The 23,859-nt window shown below is 35.1% G+C and overlaps 1 protein-coding gene across 1 annotated transcript in view; it reads right to left on the bottom strand.

Moving 5' to 3' along the window:
- Nucleotides 1-1,745: 1,745 nt before the first annotated feature.
- The window catches only part of LOC142234284 (GTP-binding protein Rhes), a 59,288-nt gene continuing 37,174 nt past the window's right edge, over nucleotides 1,746-23,859 (bottom strand). The window contains exons 3-4 of the mRNA XM_075305376.1: nucleotides 2,927-3,110; nucleotides 1,746-2,144 (exon numbers count right to left, since the gene is read on the bottom strand). Coding sequence (XP_075161491.1) covers nucleotides 1,748-2,144; nucleotides 2,927-3,110 — 581 coding nt within the window. The 3' untranslated portion in view covers nucleotides 1,746-1,747. The remainder of the gene's footprint in view (nucleotides 2,145-2,926; nucleotides 3,111-23,859) is intronic.

Below are 23,859 nucleotides of genomic sequence, written 5' to 3' on the forward strand. Positions count from 1 at the left end.
ATGGTATCCAACAACCATGCAGGAATTGGTACCTATCAGTCCATAATAATATATAGCTCCCATATAAACCGATCCCCTGATTTGACCTCCGGGGCCTTTTGGAGAAGCAAAATTCATCCGATCTGGTTGAAATTTGGTACGTGGTGGTAGTATATGTTATTTAACAACCATGTGAGTTGACATTTGTGGATGACAGTCTTTCGTAGAAGTTTCTACGCAATACATGGTGGAGGGTACATAAGATTCGGCCTGGCCGAACTTACGGCCGTACATACTTGTTTTTTAATGATTGTGTCCCCAATAATAACGAGTTACCTTTTTTGGTGGCACTTTTTAGAAATTCTCTATAGTAAAACTGTTTTTTCCTCTGCTGTTCCAGAAAAATTCCCCACATTTTGATGTACCATATGCTTGAATATTAATTTGCTGACGTTCTGTATTTAAAATACAAAAGTTTTATTCACAGTAAGAAGGGTTTTAGACGATGCAATAATTGCATGCAATAATTGCACGCAATTCTTGTTTGTTGGCAAACGGGGTAGAGAAGCAAAGGGGGTAGAAAAAATTTCATGTTTTCCGTTCCTCTTGCAATTTTTTGACATTTCTGAAACTTGAAATTTCAAGCGATTGCATGAAAAATTTCAACGTATAAATGCTGAAGTTTTTAAGAAGCAACTTTAAAAGAGAATACAAAAAATTGAACGCAACCAATTGCATCGTCTAAAACCCCTCTAAATCACTGAAGACAATTGTTATTTTCTCCCCAATTTAATTAAAAAAAAAAAAAAAATCAAAAAAAAAAAAAAGATTGGAAATTGCTTGAGTAGTTTTTGTGTACTGGAATTTTAAATAATTAAAAACAAAAAACAATTAAATTTCTGAAATTTTCAATTTTTAATTTTTGATTTTTGGCACAATTTTATAAATGGATAAAATCTTTCGATATATAAAAAATAGTTCCAAATCACTGATCCACAATGTCACACATCTCCTGGCCGGACCATGGTCTGAATGGAAATCAATACTCTACAAACGAAATGACAATGACTTTTAGTGGAGAATATAAAAATCAAACCCTGTCATAAGCGAAGTAATGTAAAGCTGCGATGTAAAATTACTTTCAGATAACATACTGAAGATGAGGGAGAGATTGAAAAAGCTTGTAATATTTTTTCCTAGTGTATTTAGTCATATTTTAACAATACTAATGATTAAATCTTATTGGTTTTATTGTTTAAATTTTTTAAATTTCCTTCATGTTCATGTTCGCTTTGCTGTTTTTATAAAAATTATTATTTTTTTATCAATAATTAACAAATGGGTAATTAAAGAATTTATATTTTATAAATATATGTATGCGTTTGCATGTCAATAGTTTTCAATAACAAATCAATAACAATGAACGAATTTGTCATTTGCTATGGAATAATAAATTATTTCTGTTTTTAATTTTAATTTATGGTTTTTGTTTTGTTCATTTGCGATGCCATAAAAATAACAATACTTGCATACTTATCTCTTTATTTATATGTAATAAAATCCAAAATATTTCTTCTTTGCATTTTGGCTGTATGTATGTGCGCATATTTTTATCTTTACATATATTCATTCAACTACTATCACAATATGAAATGTCCTATGTTTGGTGTAACATAGTTTCCGTCGTTTTTGGTTAAGATTGTGTCCGTTGCCAGCGATACTCTTGCCATAGCCCCCTTTTTTTAATGGCCTATTCGTTTCATCCAAATTACATTATGATACATTTTTTTCGTGTCACCGAACTTTCACCTTCATTCATGGCCATTGTCTTGGAACGCATTAAATTCAAATCTGTACGAATACTAGGCCTTCTGGCATTTGGCGTAACCACACCACAGGCATCACTGAAACGCCTTTTAATGGAGAGAGCATTCTTCTTGGTAGCTCCCGCCGATGAGTGTGGTGGTAGTGGTGATGGTGCTCCGAAAACCGTAACCACTCGTCTATGATGGTTGGGTGCCATTTCCAATGGTAGATTTGAGGCGGTGAAAAGAGCATAAAATAAATCGTCAATTCGGAAATTTTGTTTAGCCGAACATTCCACAAAGACACAGCAGTTGTCCTGACCAGCAATATAGCCCATTACTTCATCCAGTTGAACCGTTCTGTTTGATGTTAGAAAAGAAAAAACAGATAAAAATTTCAGTTTGTAGAATTTCACTAGGGGAGGAATATGAATATAAAGAAAGACATTAAAATAAGGGATACGCAATCCATGGTGGAGGGTACATAAGATTCGGGCTGGTCGAACTTACGGCCGTATATACTTGTTTTTTTTTTTTTTTGAAAAACTAGAATACCTGAATTTTAATTGAAATTAGACTTTTCAAAAATTGCTAAAGTCGATAATCGATTAAGAAAGTCGAAAATTGTGAAAATATTTATAAGTCGAATTTAAATTTAAAGGGGAATGTTAGAGAAAATTCATAAAAAAAAGATAAGTCGACTTTTCGCTAATCGCTAAAGTTGAAAGTCGACTTTTTAAAAATTTTGAAAAGTCGACAAATCATAAATTTAACTTTTTTTAATTTAAAGAATCGAAAAGTCGAATTTGAACTGAAAGGCGACTATGATGTACAATTCATAAAATAGTCGAATGTAGTGACGTTAAAAGTCGACGTTTTAATAATCGAGAGACAACTTATTTAAAAAAGTTCAAAAATCTTTACATAACCTTTTTTAAAGTTGTGAAAAACTCAAAAAGGGGAAAGTTGCAATGTCAAAATTCGACTTTTCAATAGTGGCAAAATCGAGAGCCAAATTGTTCAAAGGTGTCAAAAGTCAAATTTGAAATGATCTAATCAAAATGTAGAAGTAATGAATATGTCAAATGTTATAACATATCTATACAATGTTAACGAAAATTTTTATGTTTGCGTTCATTTACCTTTGGTCTTTATCGCATTTATTTCCCGCCAACACCATAGGTATTTTAGGTAGGGCTTTCTTTTTGAACCCAGATCCAGGATTTAAAGCTGCCCACTTGGTTTCCAATATGTTTTCTCTTAGCCGTACAACTTCCTCGAAGGATTCTCGTGAATCCATGCTAAAGACCAATATGAAGAGGTCGCCTGAAATGAGAAGATAAAGACATAAAATTAAATTCGCTATTTCAATGCATGAATCGATGGAATTAGCATATGTTATAAAAGAGAAGTATTCACGCATTGTTTTTTTCTTGCAGTTTGTTGAATTCTTTCAAAAAGTTCAAGCCTTTGTCACATTTTTCTTTTATTTTTGCACTAAAAAATACTTTTTATTCCAAAATCATAGTCCATTTCGTTTGTAACACATTGAAATATTGCTCTAAGACCCCATAAAGTATATATATTCTAGGCCGTGGTGAAATTGTGAGTCGATCTAAGCATGTCCGTCCGTTCGTCTGTTGAAATCACGCTAACTTCCGAACGAAACAAGCTGTCGGCTTGAAACTTGGCACAAGTAGTTGTTATTGATGTAGGTCGGATGGTATTGCTAATGGGTCATATCGGACCTCTTTTACGTATAGCCCCCATATAAATCGACGCTCACATTTGGTTTGCGGAACCTCTTGGAGGAGCAAAATTCATCCGATCCGGTTGAAACTTGGTACATGGTGTAAGTATATGGTCTCTAACAACCATGCAAAAATTGGTTCACATCGGTCCATAATTATATATAGCCCCCATATAAACCGATCCCCCCACTTGGCTTGCGGAGCCTCATGGATGACTAACAACCATGCAGGAATTGCTCCATATCGGTCGATAATTATATGTAGCCTCCATATAAACCGATCCCCAGATTTGACCTACGGAGCCCCTTGGAAGAGCAAAATTCACTCCATCCGGTTGAAATTTTGTACGTGGTGAAATGTGGTACATTGCGCTAGTATATGGCCGCTAACAACCATGCCAAAATTGGTCCATATCGGTCTATAGTTATATATAGCCGATCCGCAAAAATAATCTACCAAAATTTTATTACTATAAAAATTTTGTCAAAATTTTATTACTATACAAAATTTTGTCAAGATTTTAATTCTATAGAAAATTTTCTCAAAATTTTATTGCTATAGAAAATTTTGTGAAAATTTTATATCTATAGAAAATTTTGTCAAAAGTTTATTATACCCTCCACCAGGGATCCGGAGCGGTCCATTTTTTCCGCTCCGCTCCGCTCCCGCTCCGGAGAAAAAAAACCGCTCCGCTCCTCGCTCCGCTCCGAGAAAAAAAAAATCGCTCCGCTCCGCTCCACGCTCCGCTCCGCTCCTCTTCGAGAAAATTATAGTACAAACATTGTATTATTTGTTCAATTGAGTTTTATTTTATTTAGAAAAATCGGGCGGTACATATATGGGAGCTATAGCTAAATCTGAACCGATTTCGATGATTTTTTGCACATATAGTTAGTGCTATAGAAGATTACATTTCGCCAACTTTGAGTAAGATCGGTTGATAAATAAGGGTTTTATGACCTAATTTGACAAAATCGGGCGATACATATATATGAGACCTATATCTAAATCTGAACCGATTTCGATGAAATTTTCAGACTTAAAGGGTGATACAGAAGATTATTTTGTGCTAAATTTGACGACGATCGGTTAGTAAAAAAAGTGCAACGTGACCCCATTTGTCGAAATCGGGCAATACATATATATGGGAGCTATATCTAAATTTGATCCGATTTCTTCCAAATTCAATAACGTTCGTCCTTGTGCCCAAAAAAAACTCCCTGTACCAAATTTCATCAAAATCGGTTAATAATTGCGACCGAAATCCTGTGAACAACAAATACATGGACAGACGGACGGATGGACGGACGGACGCCAAGCGCTAGATCGACTCAGGAGGTGATTCTGAGTCGATCGGTATATATTTTATGGGGTCTAAAATCAATATTTCTTGTAGGCACATTTTTTGACACTATGTGGTTTAGGGTATAATGACTTTAAAACAATGTGTTGAAATATTTTATTCATTTTGAAGATTTTTTCAGAAATATTAAATCCAATTTGACTTCATTAAAACGAAATTTGCATTCATGTTAGGATACACATTTTTATGTCGAATCACTTAGCTATAAGGACAAACAGACTTCATTGAAAAGTTTAGAGACTTTTAGACAAGGAAAAACTTTTTTTCAGAGAAATACGTCTTCTATTCTAAGCAAAATTCGTATTCGTATTTTAAGCATGTGAAATATTTGACCTCCCGACAATATTCTTTGCGGTGCACCATCTACTATTTAATATGTGATAGAAACCAAATTTATGAAAATGGACCAAAATGGACCAAATTCTGTTTGGTCTGACCATCGGACTAAATTTAAAAATTAGAAATCTTTTGGACCAATTTTGGTCCGATCGGACCAAAACGGCAACGCTGATTGGAATTGAAAGTCTATACACAGAGTATAAGTAACTACTCTCCGAAAGTTTTTTTTGTTTTGCAACAGACGTAGAGAAGAGGTTTTGTTATATTTGTAATGTGTGTGTGTATGTTTATGTTTGCAACAACCTCCATCGACATCAGTCCGTGGTATACCTACGAATATTCTTACTCAGATCTAGTGTTACCTAATTTCGCTTTTTTCCCCTTTATTGTATAATAAATGTATATGCGCACATTTTTCAACCAAAATTGAAACTAGCCATAATTTTAATTAAATTTTCGAGAACTAATATCAGAAATAAGAGAATGCTAGGATATAGTACAATAGTAAAGCAAATGTGAATGAAAAAAAGCATGCCCGGTTCCAACGATTTTGTCTTTACTTTAACAGTTTGGGTATTAATTCCGAGCCAAAGAAGCGGAGAAGACAAGTAAGGATACTTTAAAGACGTAATTCTCTTTTAAATTTGGGGGTTCTAGGAAGCAAATGTTAATTTTTATTTTTTTTAGATTTTTTTCGTCAGTTGTTATCAAAATCCTTTAAAAACGAGTTAACGAGTTATTTTTTTCCATATTAAGACTCGACTTCCAGTAGAAATTATGCTATGTTTCAAGTAAAAAGCGTCTTTAAAATAAATTGTTGAAAAACATGTCTTATTTTTTAACGATTTTTTCTTTGTAGGCAAGATGCAAAAAGGAAACAAATTTAAAGACAATTTTATTAATTTTAAAGAATTTTTCTTAATTATTGAAGTCATGTTGACCTTACCTCAAAAATTGTATCTTTCATGTTATGATACACATTTTTAAGTAAAATCACTTAATTATAAGGACATTACAACTTCATTCAAAAGCTTATTGCCTTTTGGACAAGAAAAAAAAACTTTATTTTAGAGAAATGCGTCTTCCATGTTAAGCAAAATTTGCATTCTTATTCTAAGGACATGGAATCTTTGACTTCACGACAATATTTTTTTCAGTGTAGAAAACTAAAAAATTAAATATAAATAAGATCGTTTAATTGCATTTATTTGACGTTCATTACAAACATCTTTGTAGTAATACGGGATGAAATTGATCGAAAGTACTGTTGTTACTTTTACAACACATACTAGATATATATTTTGACATTTGCCGTTTTTGAAAACAATTACTAAAAAACACGTTGTGTTTTCCCCAATGTACGTACGTACAAAAATACATATCGTACATTTTAAACGTTTACTCACACTACGCTAAGTACTAACTAAATTTGAAATTACCTACACAGTGTAATTTCAAAGTTACACATTTCATTCAAGTAATATTTTATTCGGAGCGGAGCGGTTTTTCATTTGGAAACCGCTCCGCTCCGGATTTTAGAAATGCCGCTCCCGCTCCGGCAAAAAAAGGGCTTGCTCCGCTCCGCTCCACGCTCCGCTCCGGATCCCTGCCCTCCACCATAGGATGGGGGTATATTAACTTTGTCATTCCGTTTGTAACACATTGAAATATTGCTCTAAGACCCCATAAAGTATATATATTCTAGGCCGTGGTGAAATTGTGAGTCGATCTAAGCATGTCCGTCCGTCCGTCTGTTGAAATCACGCTAACTTCCGAACGAAACAAGCTGTCGGCTTGAAACTTGGCACAAGTAGTTGTTATTGATGTAGGTCGGATGGTATTGCTAATGGGTCATATCAGTCCACTTTTACGTATAGCCCCCATATAAACGGACCCCCAAATTTGGCTTGCGATTGCTCTAAGAGAAGCAAATTTCATCCGGTCCGGCTGAAATTTGGTTCATGGTGTTGGTATATGTTCTCTAACAACCATTCAAAAATTGGTCCCTATCGGTCCACTTTTTCGTATAGCCCCCATATAAACGGACCCTCAAATTTGGCTTGCAATCGCTATAAGAGAAGCAAATTTCATCTGATCCGGCTGAAATTTGGTACATGGTGTTGGTATATGTTCTCTAATGACCATGCAAAAATTGGTCCATATCGGTCCATAAGTATATATAGCCCCCATATAAACCGATCCCCAGATTTGGCTTGCGGACCCTAGAAGAGTAGCATATTTCATCCGATTCGGCTGAAATTTCGTACATGGTGTTGGTATATGTTCTCTAATGACCATGCAAAAATTGGTCCACATCGGTCCATAATTATATATAGCCCCCATATACACCGATCCCCCGATTTGGGTTGTGGAGCCTCTAAGAGAAGCAAATTTCATCCGATTCGGCTGAAATTTGGTACATGGTGTTGGTATATGTTCTCTAATGACCATGCAAAAATTGGTCCACATCGGTCCATAATTATATATAGCCCCCATATACACCGATCCCCCGATTTGGGTTGTGGAGCCTCTTGGAGGAGCAAAATTCATCCGATACGGTTGAAATTTGGAACATGGTGTTAGAATGTGGTCTCTAACAAACACGCAAGAATTGGTCCATATTGGTCCATAATTATATATAACCCCCATATAAACCGTTCCCCAGATTTGATCTCCGGAGCCTCTTGGAGGAGCAAAATTCATCCGATCCGGTTGAAATTTGCAACGTGGTGTTGGTATAAGGCCGCTAATATCCATGCCAAAATTGGTCCATATCTGTCAATATTTATATATAGCCGACCCCTAATCACACAAAAATTGGTCCATATCGGTTCATATTCATGGTTGCCACTCGAGCCAAAGATAATCTACCTAAATTTTAGTTTTATGGAAAACATGGTCAAAATGTTATTTCTATAGAAAATTTTGTCAAAATTTTATTTCTATAGAAAATTTTGTAAAAATTTTATTTCTATAGAAAATTTTGTCAACATTTTATTTCTATAGAAAATTTTGTCAACATTTTATTTCTATAGAAAATTTTGTCAAAATGTTATTTCTATAGAAATTTTTTTCCAAATTTTACTTCTATAGAAAATGTCAAAATTTTATTTCTATAGAAACTTTAAACTTAATTATATACGTATTTAAGCGGCCTTTTTTAGTTTTATATATACTACGTATGGACTACCTTCTAATTTAGAAGACGGTGTTAGGAAGTTTTAAGATACCTTGCCATCGGCAAGTGTTACCGCAACCCAAGTAAGTCGATTGTGGATGACTGTCTTCAGTAGAAGTTTCTACGCAATCCATGGTGGAGGGTACATAAGCTTCGGCCTGGCCGAACTTACTGCCGTATATACTTGTTTCTTATTGCCTTTTTGCACGGGTACAAAGACGTGGCTTTTCTCGCCATTTCTTCAATATTAAGCTTAAGGTTCAGCTTCCTGTCCAAAATAACGCCAAAGTATTTTGCACACTCGCCAAAGGGAAATTTCAATATCCCCTAAGGATATGGGCTTAACCGTGGGAGTTTTGCGATGTTTGCAGTGTATGACTACCCAGCAAAAAAAATTCGGAAGTCCTTCTCAAGGCACAACTTTAAAAGAACTTCCAAAAATGTCTTCCCAAAGATGTTCTTTAATTTAATTGCACAGGAAGTTCATTTGATCCAATTTTTTTATAACTCGCTTTTTTCATATTTTTAAAGGGAAATAGGTTAAAGACAGATTAAAGGTTAAAGACAAATAGGTTAAAGACAGATTAAGAATTAATAAAATGGTACACATTTTTTAAATTTTTCCGAAAAATATGTTAAATCCTTTTAGAAAAATTGCGAATTTTTGAAAATATTTGATGACAAACATTCCAGCTTCCACAAGCGTTATAATGCATTAAAAATCATAAAAATTTCTTAATTCACATCTAAAACACCAAATTCACCTCACACCTTAAGAAGTGATGCAAATTTAGAGCAGCGGCTGTTGACATCCGTCCTATGACAAGCCAATGTTAAATTCGTCGTTTCTGCGTCAATTTGGAACCACTTCCGGATCCAAAAAGTACATTTTCACTACTTTTTTGGTAACGATTTTTTTGCCCATTCTCTTTCGCCCATTTCTCAGTCATCCGGATGGCTCTCTGTATAATATCTCCCCTGACTGCTACAGCCACATCATCTGTGTATGCCACCACTTTTATCCTTTCTTTTTCTAGGATAACCAGAAGGTAGTTTATAGCAACTTTACAAAGAAGAGGTGATAGAACTACTCCTTGGAAAGTGCCTCTGTTCACATACCTTTGTATGTTTGCTTGTCCTAGTGTGGCTGAAAAACGTCTCCTCATTAGAAGTTCGTCTAACAGCCTAAGTATACCTGGATCAACATTCAAAGTTGTCACTTCATTTAATATCGAGCTCGAATGGACGTTATTGAATGCCCTTTCGATGTCTAGAAACACCACGATTGTGTATTCTTTATATCTTAAATAAGACACATTAGGTTAGGTTAGGTTAGGTGGTGAACTTGGTGAACTTCTCTCTTATAACTGAGTGCTGCCCGATTCCATGTTAAGCTCAACGACAAGGGACCTCCTTTTCATAGCCGAGTCCGAATGGCGTTCCACATTACAGTGAAACCACTTAGAGAAGCTTTGAAACCCTCAGAAATGTCACCAGCATTAATGAGGTGGATAATCCACCGCTGAAAAACTTTTTGGTGTTCGGTCGAAGCAGGAATCGAACCCACGACCTTGTGTATGCAAGGCGGGCATACTAACCATTGCACCACGGTGACACATTTTGAGGTTTCGTATTCAAAATGTAATATGGCGAACCTTCGATATCTTGTGAAATTTTTTTGTATATTTAAAAAATTATGTACATTCTTTCCGTTTCCAAAAATTGTATTATGTACATCGGTTTTAAGAAAGCGGCCGACTAAAGGTATGTTTCTATTATACAAAGGTTTTTTACATCGGCTTGTGGATGCCCAAAACTGTGCTCTATAAATAAAACTGCTTGGCTGTAGGGGTTTCTTGTGCGTTAATGGCTATAACGACAACAGCTTGTTAATGACAATAACAGCTACGTAGTAGCCCAGTGGATAGTGTGTCGGCTTATAAACGGTATGGTCCGCAGTTCGATCTGGGCAAAGGTAAAATTAAAAAAATATATTTATATATAAAATCGAAAAATTTCTTCTAAATAGTTCGTATTACAGAAAAAAGTGCTAAGAACTAAATAAACATCGTGGAACCCTACGGGAAATGCATCAGCCCACTTTAACATGGGTTTGTCATTGACGGAGTAAATTTACTCCAAAGGACACGACTTGGTCTCATTACAAAGGACACGTCTTTGGACAATTAAGTAGGACTACCCCATGCACAAGCCGTCATGAATACAATCAGCTTTCAGACGAGCAGTTTAGAAATGATAGCAACCTGAAGTCGATTGCAATACATATCAGTCATACTGTACATCTAAAAAATTGCTTTTAATTTCAATAGAATTCGTCTTGGGATAAAATTTCATTGTTTGATTATAGGACACGTGAACAAACATAGGGACGGACAGACTTTGTTGAATGGAATTGGAAAATATTTTGAATCGATTCGTTAAACACCAAAACTTTAATAACAGAATGGTACTTTGTTGATCTCTATACCTTGCCATTCAAAGAAAATAAATAAATGCTATATGTTTGAATTCATTCCTTCAGGACATCCGCTTTGTCCCCTATCTAATACATACATACAACCATTCTTTCTATGGACATTACACTAAGAGTAGGGTCACACTGGGCCACTATATGATCAAAACGATTGTCATGCAATTATTTATTGCTAAAACTTCGACAGGGACAAATCTTAAATACCCACCACCATGAAACTTTTACAAAAACTTTTTTGATTTGATTTTTTTTTGTAAAAAATTCGCAGGCATTTTTATAACCCTTACACTCCCACATAATGTTTTTGAATTGTGGAATAAAATAAGGATTTTGCTCGAATGTAAAGGGACCTATTTTAATGATTTATTCCCCCAATAGAAAATTGGTTTCTTCGAATGTAAAGGATGTAAACAATTCGCTCCAATTTTTTTACAATAGCAAAAAACAAAACTAAAGACTTTGCTCGAGTGTAAAGGTTGTAAAAAAATTCGCGCGAATTGTTTTTGCAAACTTTTCAAAGTCTTTATTTTATTAAAATCAAAAAATATTGCCAAAAAAAAAGACCGCCCTAAAAATTCGGGTGAATTTGTTTACAACCTTTACACTTGAGCAAAACCGTAAGGCCTTTTTTTCACGGTAATGCCGTACAAGTAGATTTAAATAATTAAATATTTTCTGTATGTCTGTTGTAATCATGCTACATCCTTCAATAATGGTTCTATTGTCCTGAATTTTTGCACAGATTCACCTTTTGTTTGCATGAAGGTCAAGTTCGAAGAATGTCCCAAAAATTGAGACATTATTTCATTTACATTTTGGCGACTTATTTTCCAGGACCAGTTTGGAAATAAGCCTCCTAGAAATCAGATCCCAACAAACCCAAACCTTTATATTGAACTAAAAAACAAGTATATACCGCCGTAAGTTCGGCCAGGCCGAAGCTTATGTGGATTTGGATTTCGTAGAAACTTCTTCTAAACACTGCCATCCAAATCGAATTACTTGGGTTTCCGTAACGCTTTCTGATGGCAAGGTATCTTAAAACCTCCTAACACCGTCTTCTAAATTATAAGTAAGTCCATACGTGGTATATATTAAATTAAAAAAGAACGACTAAATACGTATATAATTCAGTTTGACAAATTTTTTTATAAAAATAAAATTTTGACAAAATTTTCTATAGAAATAAAATTTTAACAAATTTTTTATACAAAAAAATTTGGACAAAATTTTCTATAGAAATAAAGTTTTGACAAAATTTTCTATAGAAATGAAATTTTGACAAAATTTTCTATAGAAATAGAATTTTAACAACATTTTCCATAGAAATAAAATTTGATTATGAACCGATATGGACCAATTTTTGTGTGATTGGGGATCGGCTATATAACTATAGACCGACAAGGACCAATATTGGTATGGTTGTTAGCGGCCTTATACTAACACCACGTTCCAAATTTTAACCGGATCGGACGAATTTTGCTCCTCCAAGCGGCTCCGGAGTTCAAATCTGGAGAACGGTTTATATGGAGGCTATATATAATTATGGACCGATATGGACCAATTCCGGTAGGGTTGTTAGAGACCAATACTAACATCATGCACCAAATTTAAACCGAATCGGATTAAATGTGCTCCTCTTTGAGGATCCGCACGCCAAATCTGGAGAACGGTTTATATGGAGGCTATATATAATTATGGACCGATATGGACCAATTCTGGTACGGTTGTTAGAGACCATATACTAACACCATTTTCCAAATTTCAACCGGATCGAATGAAATTTGCTTCTCTTAGAGGCTCCGAAAACCAAATCTGGGGATCGGTTATATGGGGGCTATATATAATTGTGGACCAATTTATGCGTGGTTGTTAAAGACAATATACTAACACCACGTACACAATTTCAATTGAATCGGATGAATTTTTCTCATCCATGAGGCTCCGGAGGCCAAATCGGGGGATCGGTTTATATGGGGGGCATAGTTGTTAGAGACCATATACTTACACCATGTACCAAATTTCAGGCGGATCGGATGAAATATGCTACTCTTATAGGGTCCGCAAGCCAAATCTGGGGGTCCGTTTATATGGGGGCTATACGTGAAAGTTATCCGATATGGACATCTGACCTACATCAATAACAACTACTTGTGCCAAGTTTCAAGTCGATAGCTTGTTTCGTTCGGAAGTTAGCGTGATTTCAACAGACGGACGGACATCCTTCGATCGACTCAGAATTTCACCACGACCCAGAATACGAGTATATATACTCTATGGGGTCTTAGAGCAATATTTCGATGTGTTACAAACGGAATGACAAAGTTAATATACCCCCCATCATATGATGGAGGGTATAAAAAATGGTGTTCGGTCGGAGCAGGGATTGAACCCAGGACCCTTTGCATGAAAGCGGACATGCTAATCATTGCTCCAAGTGGCCAACATATGTATGTTTCTATTGAATAATGTTTTGTTTGCATCGGCTTGTGGGCGCTGTAAACATAGCATAGTTTACAGCGCCCACATATATGTAACTTATAACGATAATTGTCTATTGGTGACTATAACAGCTACGTAGCCTAGTGGATAGTGTTGGCTTACAAACTGTATGGTCCTCGGTTCGATTCTCCGTACAGACGAAAGGTAAAATTTAACAAATTTATAAAATTGATTAGTTTCTTCAGCATTGTTTGTATTACAGTGAGAAATATGTGAGGCAATATGCAATTAGGCAGAAATAATTTTTTTGAGCACAATCTTCTGTGGGAGAAAATTATTCCAAGCATATACAATTTTTGGGCTCAAATTGGAACATATGTTAGAGAAGATTTTTTACGAGGGTGTATATAAACGAAAAAGCATGTTGTCCGATTTGTTTGAAAAAATAAAAGGTTCGTGTGTGGAAACCATTGTGTGAAAAATCAGCACTTCAAATTTTGGTGTCACACTTGCCCTGACCCTACTCTTCAGAAGAATTCAAATCTTTTCGAATTTGGTTTCAGTTTACTAAGTTAACGCATGTTCCTACAAATATGCTTGAAAAGGCGTAACGAAGTTGGTCCGGACTACGCTTGTACAAAATATAATAAAAAATAAAACCCCAGGGAACTCTATATTATGTTTCGTGGGCCTTTTTTCATTGTTGTTTGAGTTTTAGGCGCTATGCATATGGGCCGCAGGAAGATTTGCCCCAAAACCTAAATGAAGTAGGACCCCAAAAATTACATGGAAAACAACAACACAAAATATTTATGTTTAATTTCATTTTATGTTTGAGCCCGTTTGTATTATGAAAATAAACCCCAGTATTTCAAATGGAAATAAACCCCGAATTCCGTTTTGGTATTGTGCTTCGTTTTCAATTGGTGCCTATTTTCGCATTCTGGGATTTGACAATAATGTCGACTATACATACTTTTGTTATCCTGAATAGTATTGTATTGCACCAGATTTTTTTTTTTTTTGGGTGGGAGGCTTTCAGTCGGGGTCTAAGACTTTCTTTTATGGGCAGAGTCCAAAGTGGGCTAACGCGATACCCAAGAGATTCGTACTGAGTAAGATTTTTTTGTTAAAAATTTTTCCCTCAGTTAGGGTTCATTTTCACATGGTCTTTCAAATCAAAAGTTTTATTTTGGGGTCGATTTTCATGCTAAAGTTACATTTTGTTGGGGCTAATATTCATAGGACTCGTATTCATTATGAAACTACACCCCACATTTGTGGACCTGTTTCATTGGGATTATAGGGCTTATTTTCATGGGGCTTATATTCATAGCGCCGTAGTTTTTTGCATGCTATTTATAAGGCTTTATTTCGCCTCCAACATTTGGGCCATTATTTCATTTCAATGTTGGGACAACTTTCAGTTTTACTATTTCGAAACTCACCACTAATTTTATTTTAATAAATATGTATGCGATATGACGGTGACATATTCATTTCTGACTTTTGTCAAATATTTGCCCAATGTGACCGTACCCTAACATTTTGTATGAGGGCAAATGTTTACATCAAAAAGACTTTATGGCCTATAGGCTCTCTCACAGTGAAATGTAATCAAGAAATCGTAATTTTATTTACTAATCCTGTTATGGCCCATACACACACACACACACATAGAGAGAGAGAGAGAGGAAAGTCACCCATCTGTATCCCTGTGTGTTGTTTATTGAATGACTTGCCGTTTGTTGTAAGAAAACTGTTGGCTTTCCCTATTGTAGATGGCATCTGCTGAATATGGTCGTCTAAATGCATTATGTATGAAGAGTCAACATTTTGGATGGTGTCGTGAGTAGAGTGATGAAGTTCTACCGTTGATGTGCATGAGGCTACCTACAGGGCAGCCAATAAAATTTCAAAAATAATCGTCACTTTTTTCCGAAAAAATCGTCATAATCGTCACTTCCGTAAAAAAATCTGCAATGTTAATAATAGTAAAACCAAAATAATTTTTTTGTTAAAAACTAAAATATTTATTTCATATAAAGAACAGAAAATGAACACAACTATGCATTTCAACTACAAAATCATAATGAATTCAGTCTTGTATAAAAATAAAAGAAAACAAGTATATACGGTATATATTTTTCGGAACAATCTGGTTGGTTCAGCGAAGAAAAATAATCGAGAAGGTTCAGCGCTTAAAACTAGAAGTGTCCGTATGTAATAGGTACTTTTAGTTAATGTGGTATCACAATGGACTGAATAGTCTAAGTGAGCCTGAATCTAATCGGGCTGCCACTTTAACCTAACCTAACCTAACTTATATACGGCCGTAAGTTCGGCCAGGCTGAATCTTATGTACCCTCCACCATGGATTGCGTAGAAACTTCTACGAAAGACTGTCATCCACAATCGAATTACTTGTGTTGTGGTATCTTAAAACTTCTTAACATCGTTATGTATAGGTAAGTCTACAAATAATTACAAATCGATATGGACTTTTTGCACGATACGTAGAGAGCCAGAATTGAAATATGGGGGTCGGTTATATGGGCGCTATTATGAACTTGATATGGACTAATTTTTGTGTGATTGGGGATCGATTTATCTAAGAGCTATATATAACTATAGACCGATGTGGACCTAAAGGGTGTTACGGTCAAAATTTGGTCAATATAAACTTGACGTATTTCTTTCAATTTTGCATTTAAAAAACCTGAACACCCCTCATTTTGAAGGTGTGTGTGTAGAATGTTGCTCCTATTTTGATTTTGAAATTCACTCTTCACTTGTCAAAATGCCGTCCAAGCAAGAAGAGCAGGGTATCAAAATTTTGCTCGCGCATCGCGAAAATCCGAGCTACTCGCACGCAAAGCTCGCAAAATCGCTAAAAGTTGCCAAATCAACCGTTACAAATGTAATTAAAGTGTTTGGGGAACGTTTGTCGACAGCCAGGAAGTCTGGATCGGGGGGAAATCGAAAACCGGAAGCCGCTGAGACGACAAAGAGAGTTGCCGGTAGTTTCAAGCGAAACCCTAACCTCTCTCTCCGAGATGCCGCAAATAAGCTGGGTGTATCGTCTACAACCGTGCATCGAGCCAAAAAACGAGCCGGACTATCGACTTACAAGAAGGTAGTGACTCCAAATCGCGATGATAAACAAAATACGACGGCCAAAGCGCGATCCCGGAGGCTGTACACGACGATGCTGACGAAGTTTGACTGCGTGGTAATGGACGACGAAACCTACGTCAAAGCCGACTACAAGCAGCTTCCGGGACAGGAGTTTTATACGGCAAAAGGAAGGGGAAAGGTAGCAGATATTTTCAAGCACATAAAACTGTCAAAGTTCGCAAAGAAATATCTGGTTTGGGAAGCCATCTGTACCTGTGGCTTGAAAATCAGCATTTTCATAGCTTCCGGGACTGTCAACCAAGAAATTTACGTGAAAGAGTGTTTGAATAAACGTCTGCTGCCTTTCCTGAAGAAACACGGTTGTTCCGTACTGTTTTGGCCGGATTTGGCATCTTGCCATTACGGTAAAAAGGCCATGGAGTGGTACGCCGCCAACAACGCGCAGGTGGTTCCCAAGGACAAGAACCCTCCCAACACGCCAGAGCTCCGCCCAAATGATAAATGCTGGACTATTGTCAAGCGGAACCTAAAGAAGACCACAAAAAACTGCTAAGGACGAGCAGCAGTTCAAGGCAAACTGGCTTTCTGCGGCGAAGAAGGTGGACAAGGTGGCTGTACAAAATCTGATGGCAGGTGTCAAGCGTGAGGCCCGGCAATTCGGATTTGGAAAAGCGAAAGCCTAACTGAATATTTTTCCTGAATTTTATACTAATTGAACTTGAAAAAGAAATTTAATTTGATTTTTTAAATAAACGATTTCACCGATTTACACGCGTTTTCCCTTGACCAAATTTTGACCGTATCGCCCTTTAGTTAGGCATGGTTGTTAACGGCCATATACTAGCACAGTGTACCAAATTTCAACTGACTCGAATGAAATTTGCTCCTCCAAGTGGCTCCAAAAACAAATCTCGGGATCGGTTTTTATGGGGGCTATATATGATAATGGACTGATATGCACCACTTTTGGAATGGTTGTTAAATATCATGTACTAACATCACGTATCAAATTTCAACCGAATCGGATGAATTTTGCTCTTCCAAGGGGCTCCGGAGGTCAAATCTGTGGATCGGTTTATATGGGGGCTATATATAATTATGGACCGATTTCGACCACTTTTTGCATGGGTGTTTGAGGCCATATATTAACACCACATACCAAATTTAAACCGAATCGGTTGAATTTTGATCTTCCACGAGGCTCCGGAGGTCAAATCGGTTTATATGGGGGCTATATATAATTATAAACCGATGTGGACCAATTTTTGCATGGTTATTAGAGACCATATACTAACACCATGTACCAAATTTCAGCTGGATCGGATGAAATTTGCTTCTCTTAGAGGCTCCGCAAACCAATCGGGGGATCGGTTTATATGGGGGCAATATATAATTATTGACCGATGTGGACCAATTATGTGCATTGTTGTTGGAGACCATATAATAAGACCATGTACCAAATTTCAGCCGGATCGGATGAAATTTTCTTCTCTTAGAGGCTCCGCAAGCCAAATCTGGGGATCAGTTTATATGGGGGGTATATATAATTATGGACCGATGTGGACCAATTTTTGCATGGTTGTTAAAGACCATATACTAACACCATGTGCCAAATTTCAGCCGGATCGTATGAAATTTGCTTCTCTCAGAGGCTTCGATAACAAAATATGGGGGATATGGCCCATTTGCAATACCATCCGACCTACATCAATAACAACTTTTTGTGCCAAGTTTCAAGTCAATAGCTTGTTTCGTTCGGAAGTTAGCGTGATTTCAACAGACGGACGGACGGACGGACGGACATGCTCTGATCGACTCAGAATTTCACCACGACCCAGAATATATATACTTTATGGAGTCTTAGAGCAATATTTCGATGTGTTACAAACGGAATGACAAGGTTAATATACCCCCATCCTATGGTGGAGGGTATAAAAAATTGCCAAAAATGTTCTATAGAAATAAATTTTTGCAAGAATATTATATAGAAATAAAAATTTGCAAAAATTTTCTATAGAAGCAAAATGTTGACAAAAATCGCTATAGAAATAAAATTTTGACAATTTTTTTTATAGAAATACAATTTTGACAAACATTTCTATAGAAATACAAATTTGACGAAATTTCCTATAGATATAAAATTTTGACAAAATTTTCTGTAGAAATAAAATTTTGACAAAATTTTCTATAGAAATAAATATTTCCCGAAATTTTCTATAGAAATAAAATGTTAACAACTTTTTCTGTAGAAATACAATTTTGACAAAATTTTCTATAGAAATAAAATTTTGCCGAAATTTTCTATAGAAATAAAGTTTTTACAACTTTTTCTGTAGAAATAAAATGTTAACAAAATTTTGTTTAAATTCCATATAAAACATTTCTTTCGAATAAAACAAAATTTTTGTATATACTAACCACAAAAATTTGATCAACAACTTATATAGAAATAAAAATTTGCAAAAATTTTCTATAGAAGGAAAATTTTGACAAAAATCTCTATAGAAATAAAATTTTGACAATTTTTTTTTATAGAAATACAATTTTGACAAAAATTTCTATAGAAATACAATTTTGACGAAATTTCCTATAGATATAAAATTTTAAAAAAATTTTCTGTAGAAATAAAAGTTTGAAAAATTTTCTTATAGAAATAAATATTTGCCAAAATTTTCTATAGAAATAAAATTTTAACAACTTTTTCTGTAGAAATACAATTTTGACAAAATTTTCTATAGAAATAAAATTTTGCCGAAATTTTCTATAGAAATAAAATTTTGACAACTTTTTCTGTAGAAATAAAATTTTAACAAAATGTTCTTTAAATTCCATATAAAACATTTCTTTCGAATAAAACAAAATTTTTGTATATACACGCAAAGAAAAAAAACGTTTGGAAAACGTGTACCGAAAACGTTTTTCTTTTGTTAGAGTTTTTTGAATTGCTTCGAAAAGTATACACTTTTATCACCAAAAAAATTCGTTTGTTACAAAATTTTTATTTTTTCAATAAAAAAAGTTATTTTTCAACCAACAACACAGTCCATTTCGTTTATATCAAACACTGTTCTTTTCTGACTTTAGGTCTTTAATAAGACACATTTTAAAGTTCATAATAAAAATTTAATATAGTAGAATGTAATGTTGAACATTTTTTCGGAATCTTCCGACCATATCTGGAATATATGTAAAAAAACAAAAAAAACTTTGGTCGAAGCAGGGATCGAACCCACGACCCTTGGCATGCAAGTCGGACGTAGCAACCACTGCTCCACGGTGCCCAACTAAATGTATTTTTCTGTTAAATAAACTTTGTTTATTCGGCTCGTGGGCGCCGCAAGCTATGCTATATAAATATAACTTATATGGATATTTATCTATTGATGACCATAGCAGGTACATAGCTCAGTGGTTAGTGTGTTGACTTACAAAGTGCATGGTCCGCGGTTCGATTCTCCGTCCAGGCGAAAGGTAAAAAAAATTTAAAAATTTATAAAATCGTATAATTTCTTCTACATTGTTTGTATTACAGAAAAAGGTGCTAAGAACTAAAAAACTTCGTGGAAGTGAGAAAAATGTGAGGGAAAATGCAATTAGCTAGAAAAAATTTTTTTTGAGGTAGTCTTTATGAAATTGTTTTTACATCCTGGAAAAGAATAAACGTTTATCACAAAAAGTATATACTTTTCTTCCAAATATACTTCCTTTCAACGAAAAGCAAATGAGAAACGAACTTTGTTTGTCTAAAATTTCGTTTGGGAGGAAAGAATTATTTTTTTGCGTGTACTAATTACAAAAATTTGATCAACAACTTCAAGATATTTTTGTAACTTCAAGATATTTTTGTCATAAAATTTTCTTCAAATTTTCGTGGATTATTTATGGCACGAGTGGCAGCTGTGATACTAATACGGTATATGTAAAATGAGGTATAGCTCCTACATGTATGAAATCTCTAGCAAAAGCTAGCAATTTCTATATCTGACTATTGTCAAATGTATTCTTTCTTTTGCTGGCTCTAAATGTGTAAACGAACTGCTTCTAGTCAAAATTTTTGAACCGAGCTAATATCGTCATTTTTGGGGGCAAAAAATCGGAAAATCGGCATTTGCTATTTTTTGACTAAAAAATCGTCAAAATGTCGATAAATCGGCAAATTTGGCAGCCCTGGCTACCTACCTTCCATCTCATCCAATCGTATGGCATGACAATGCCGGAAATGTGTATCTATTTACGTTGTGATTGCTCCTAGATGGTATTTGTAGATGGTGCTCTCCTATATTTAGGTGGCTTATAATAACCCTGATTTGTAGACATTTGTGTTTTAATGGTGTGCTCTTTTACCCGCACCCCCCCGCCCCAACCAGCATGCATATGGACATGCCTTTTTTTGCTAAGTAACTAAATTTATATGCAGAAGCATTTGCTTTTAATTTTTGCCTTTGTCCACTGGTTGATGTTATCGAAAAAATTGGTCAAGCAACAAAATTCAGCAAACAGAAAACTTAGTTAATTTGTTCGCCTGGTTTATATCTGGAAATAATAATTTCGTTATTTTTATATTCCCAATTATCTCCGAATGAGGGGAAAATTATTTGCAGCGAATAAATATGGCAGATAATATGGGATTGGAAAATCTAATTCTATTTGTAGCACTTACACTGAAAAAAAATCTGTATTTATCTACACTCAAAAAAAGTTTACTTGGATCCAAAGATTTTGACCTTCCTTTAAGGATTGATTCCGAGCCAAAGATGCGGCTTCTTTAAAATAAAGAAATTTTTTAGCGACCTATCTGGCTTTAAATCTAGGGCCAATAAAATCAAATTAGGGTACAGATCTCATTTATCAAATTTTCATTCTCATTTCGTGATGTATTCATAAAAGTACTCACGTTCAAACAAATGTTAGTTTAAAAATCCAAATTATTACGGATACTTCAAAGTAAAAAAATGTTTTCTTAATTCTAAAAAAACCTTAAATCAAAGACGCTAAATCCTCAAAATATGTCTTAGCCTATATTTGAAGCGTTTTTATCTTAAATCTATAGTTTCAATATTTCAGTTGATTTAAGGACACTTTCTTAAATCAAAAATCTTTCTTTACTTTATGGAAAATTAGCCTTAGTGCAAAGACATGCGACTTTAAAGGAGGGATGCCAATTTACAAAATTTATATCCTAAATTTAATGAAAAAAGTAAGGAAAGTCTAAAGTCGGGCGGGGCCGACTATATATACCCTGAACCACTTTGTAGATCTAAATTTTCGATACCATATCACATCCGTCAAATGTTGTGGGGGACTATAAATGTTTGTCCCAAATACATACATTTAAATTTCACTCGATCTGGACAGAATTTGATAGACTTCTACAAAATCTATAGACTCAAAATTTAAGTCGGCTAATCCACTAGGGTGGAACACAATGGTAGTAAAAAAATATGGGAAAGATTTAAATCTGAAGCAATTTTAAGGAAACTTCGCAAAGTTTATTTATGATTTATCGCTCGATATATAATTGCTAGAAGTTTAGGAAAATTAGAGTCATTTTTACAACTGTTTAACTAACCAGTGGCGATTTTACAAGGAAAATGTTGGTATTTTGACCATTTTTGTCGAAATCAGAAAAACATATATATGGGAGCTATATCTAAATCTGAACCGATTTCAACCAAATTTGGTACGCATAGCTACAATGCTAATTCTACTCCCCGTGCAAAATTTCAACTAAATCGGAGTTAAAAATTGGCCTCTGTGGTCATATGAGTGTAAATCGGGCGAAAGCTATATATGGGAGCTATATCTAAATCTGAACCGATTTCAACCAAATTTGGCGGGCACAGCAGCAATGCTAATTCTACTCCCAGTGCAAAATTTCAACTAAATCGGAGCAAAAAATTGGCCTCTGTGGTCATATGAGTGTAAATCGGGCGAAAGCTATATATGGGAGCTATATCTATATCTGAACCGATTTCTCAAAATCAATAGGGTTCTATTCTGAGCCAAAACACATACTTGTGCCAAATTTGAAGTCGATTGGACTAACACTGCGATCTAGACTTTGATTACAAAAATGTGTTCACGGACAGACGGACTCTGGAGCTCACCCTGAGCATTTTTGCCAAAGACACCATGTGTCTATTTCGTCTCCTTCTGGGTGTTGCAAACATATGCACTAACTTATAATACCCTGTTCCACAGTGTGGCGTAGTGTATAAAAATTTGAAGCAAGGATTATAATCTTTATTTTAATTACAATGTCATTATTTTAAAGAAATTTGTCCTTTCTTTATTTTAAAGAAATTTGTCCTGTTGTTTTGTAATCCAACACACTATAACACGCTCCACGACATGGATCTATTCAATGATGTTATTTTGTAATATAAATTATGTACGATACAACTTTAGAAAAGAAAGGTATATTTTATTAGCAATTTTTTTCTGAAATTTAATTTGGCATTACTTATCGCTACCTTTAACGGTGCCCACTGTAGAGCCAAACCCGGACCACTAGATATGATTTTGATTACCGGTATTAATAGAAAGAATCACTTTTTGCCTACACAGGTCAGTTATTATTTTTAAATCCCAGGTAATACTGCAAGTAGTAACTTTTTGATTACCAGTATTACTTAAAGAATCACTAGTGCTTATCCAGTTTTTGCTGGGTTATATTTTGTAAATCCTAAAATTTAGGTTGCGTATTAAAGATTACGCAATCTAAATTTTAAATTATTTTTTCAGTGAATTTACTTTTTTAACGCTTACGCTTATGCTAATTATACCCTCCACCATAGGATGGGGGGTATATTAACTTTGTCATTCCGTTTGTAACACATCGAAATATTGCTCTAAGACCCCATAAAGTATATATATTCTGGGTCGTGGTGAAATTCTGAGTCGATCTGAGCATGTCCGTCCGTCCTTCCGTCTGTTGAAATCACGCTAACTTCCGAACGAAACAAGTTATTGACTTGAAACTTGGCACAAGTAGTTGTTATTGATGTAGGTCAGATGGCATTGCAAGTGGGCCATATCGGTCCACTTTTACGTATAGCCCCCATATAAACGGACCCCCAAATTTGGCTTGGGAGGACTCTGAGAGAAGCAAATTTCATCCGATCCTGCTGAAATTTGGGACATAGTGTTAGTATATGGTCTCTAACAACCATGCAAAAATTGGCCCACATCGGTCCATAATTATATATAGCCCCCATATAAACCGATCCCCCAATTTGGCTTGCGGAGCCTCTAAGAGAAGCCAATTTCATCCGATCCGGCTGAAATTTGATAAGTCCGATTGAAACAGCACGGTTAGCGGTTGATTCAAGACTGACTCTCTTTATTATTATCATAGAGTACTATACCTT

The sequence above is a fragment of the Haematobia irritans genome, chromosome 4 (genome assembly GCF_050003625.1).
Source record: "Haematobia irritans isolate KBUSLIRL chromosome 4, ASM5000362v1, whole genome shotgun sequence".
NCBI lineage: Eukaryota > Metazoa > Arthropoda > Insecta > Diptera > Muscidae > Haematobia > Haematobia irritans.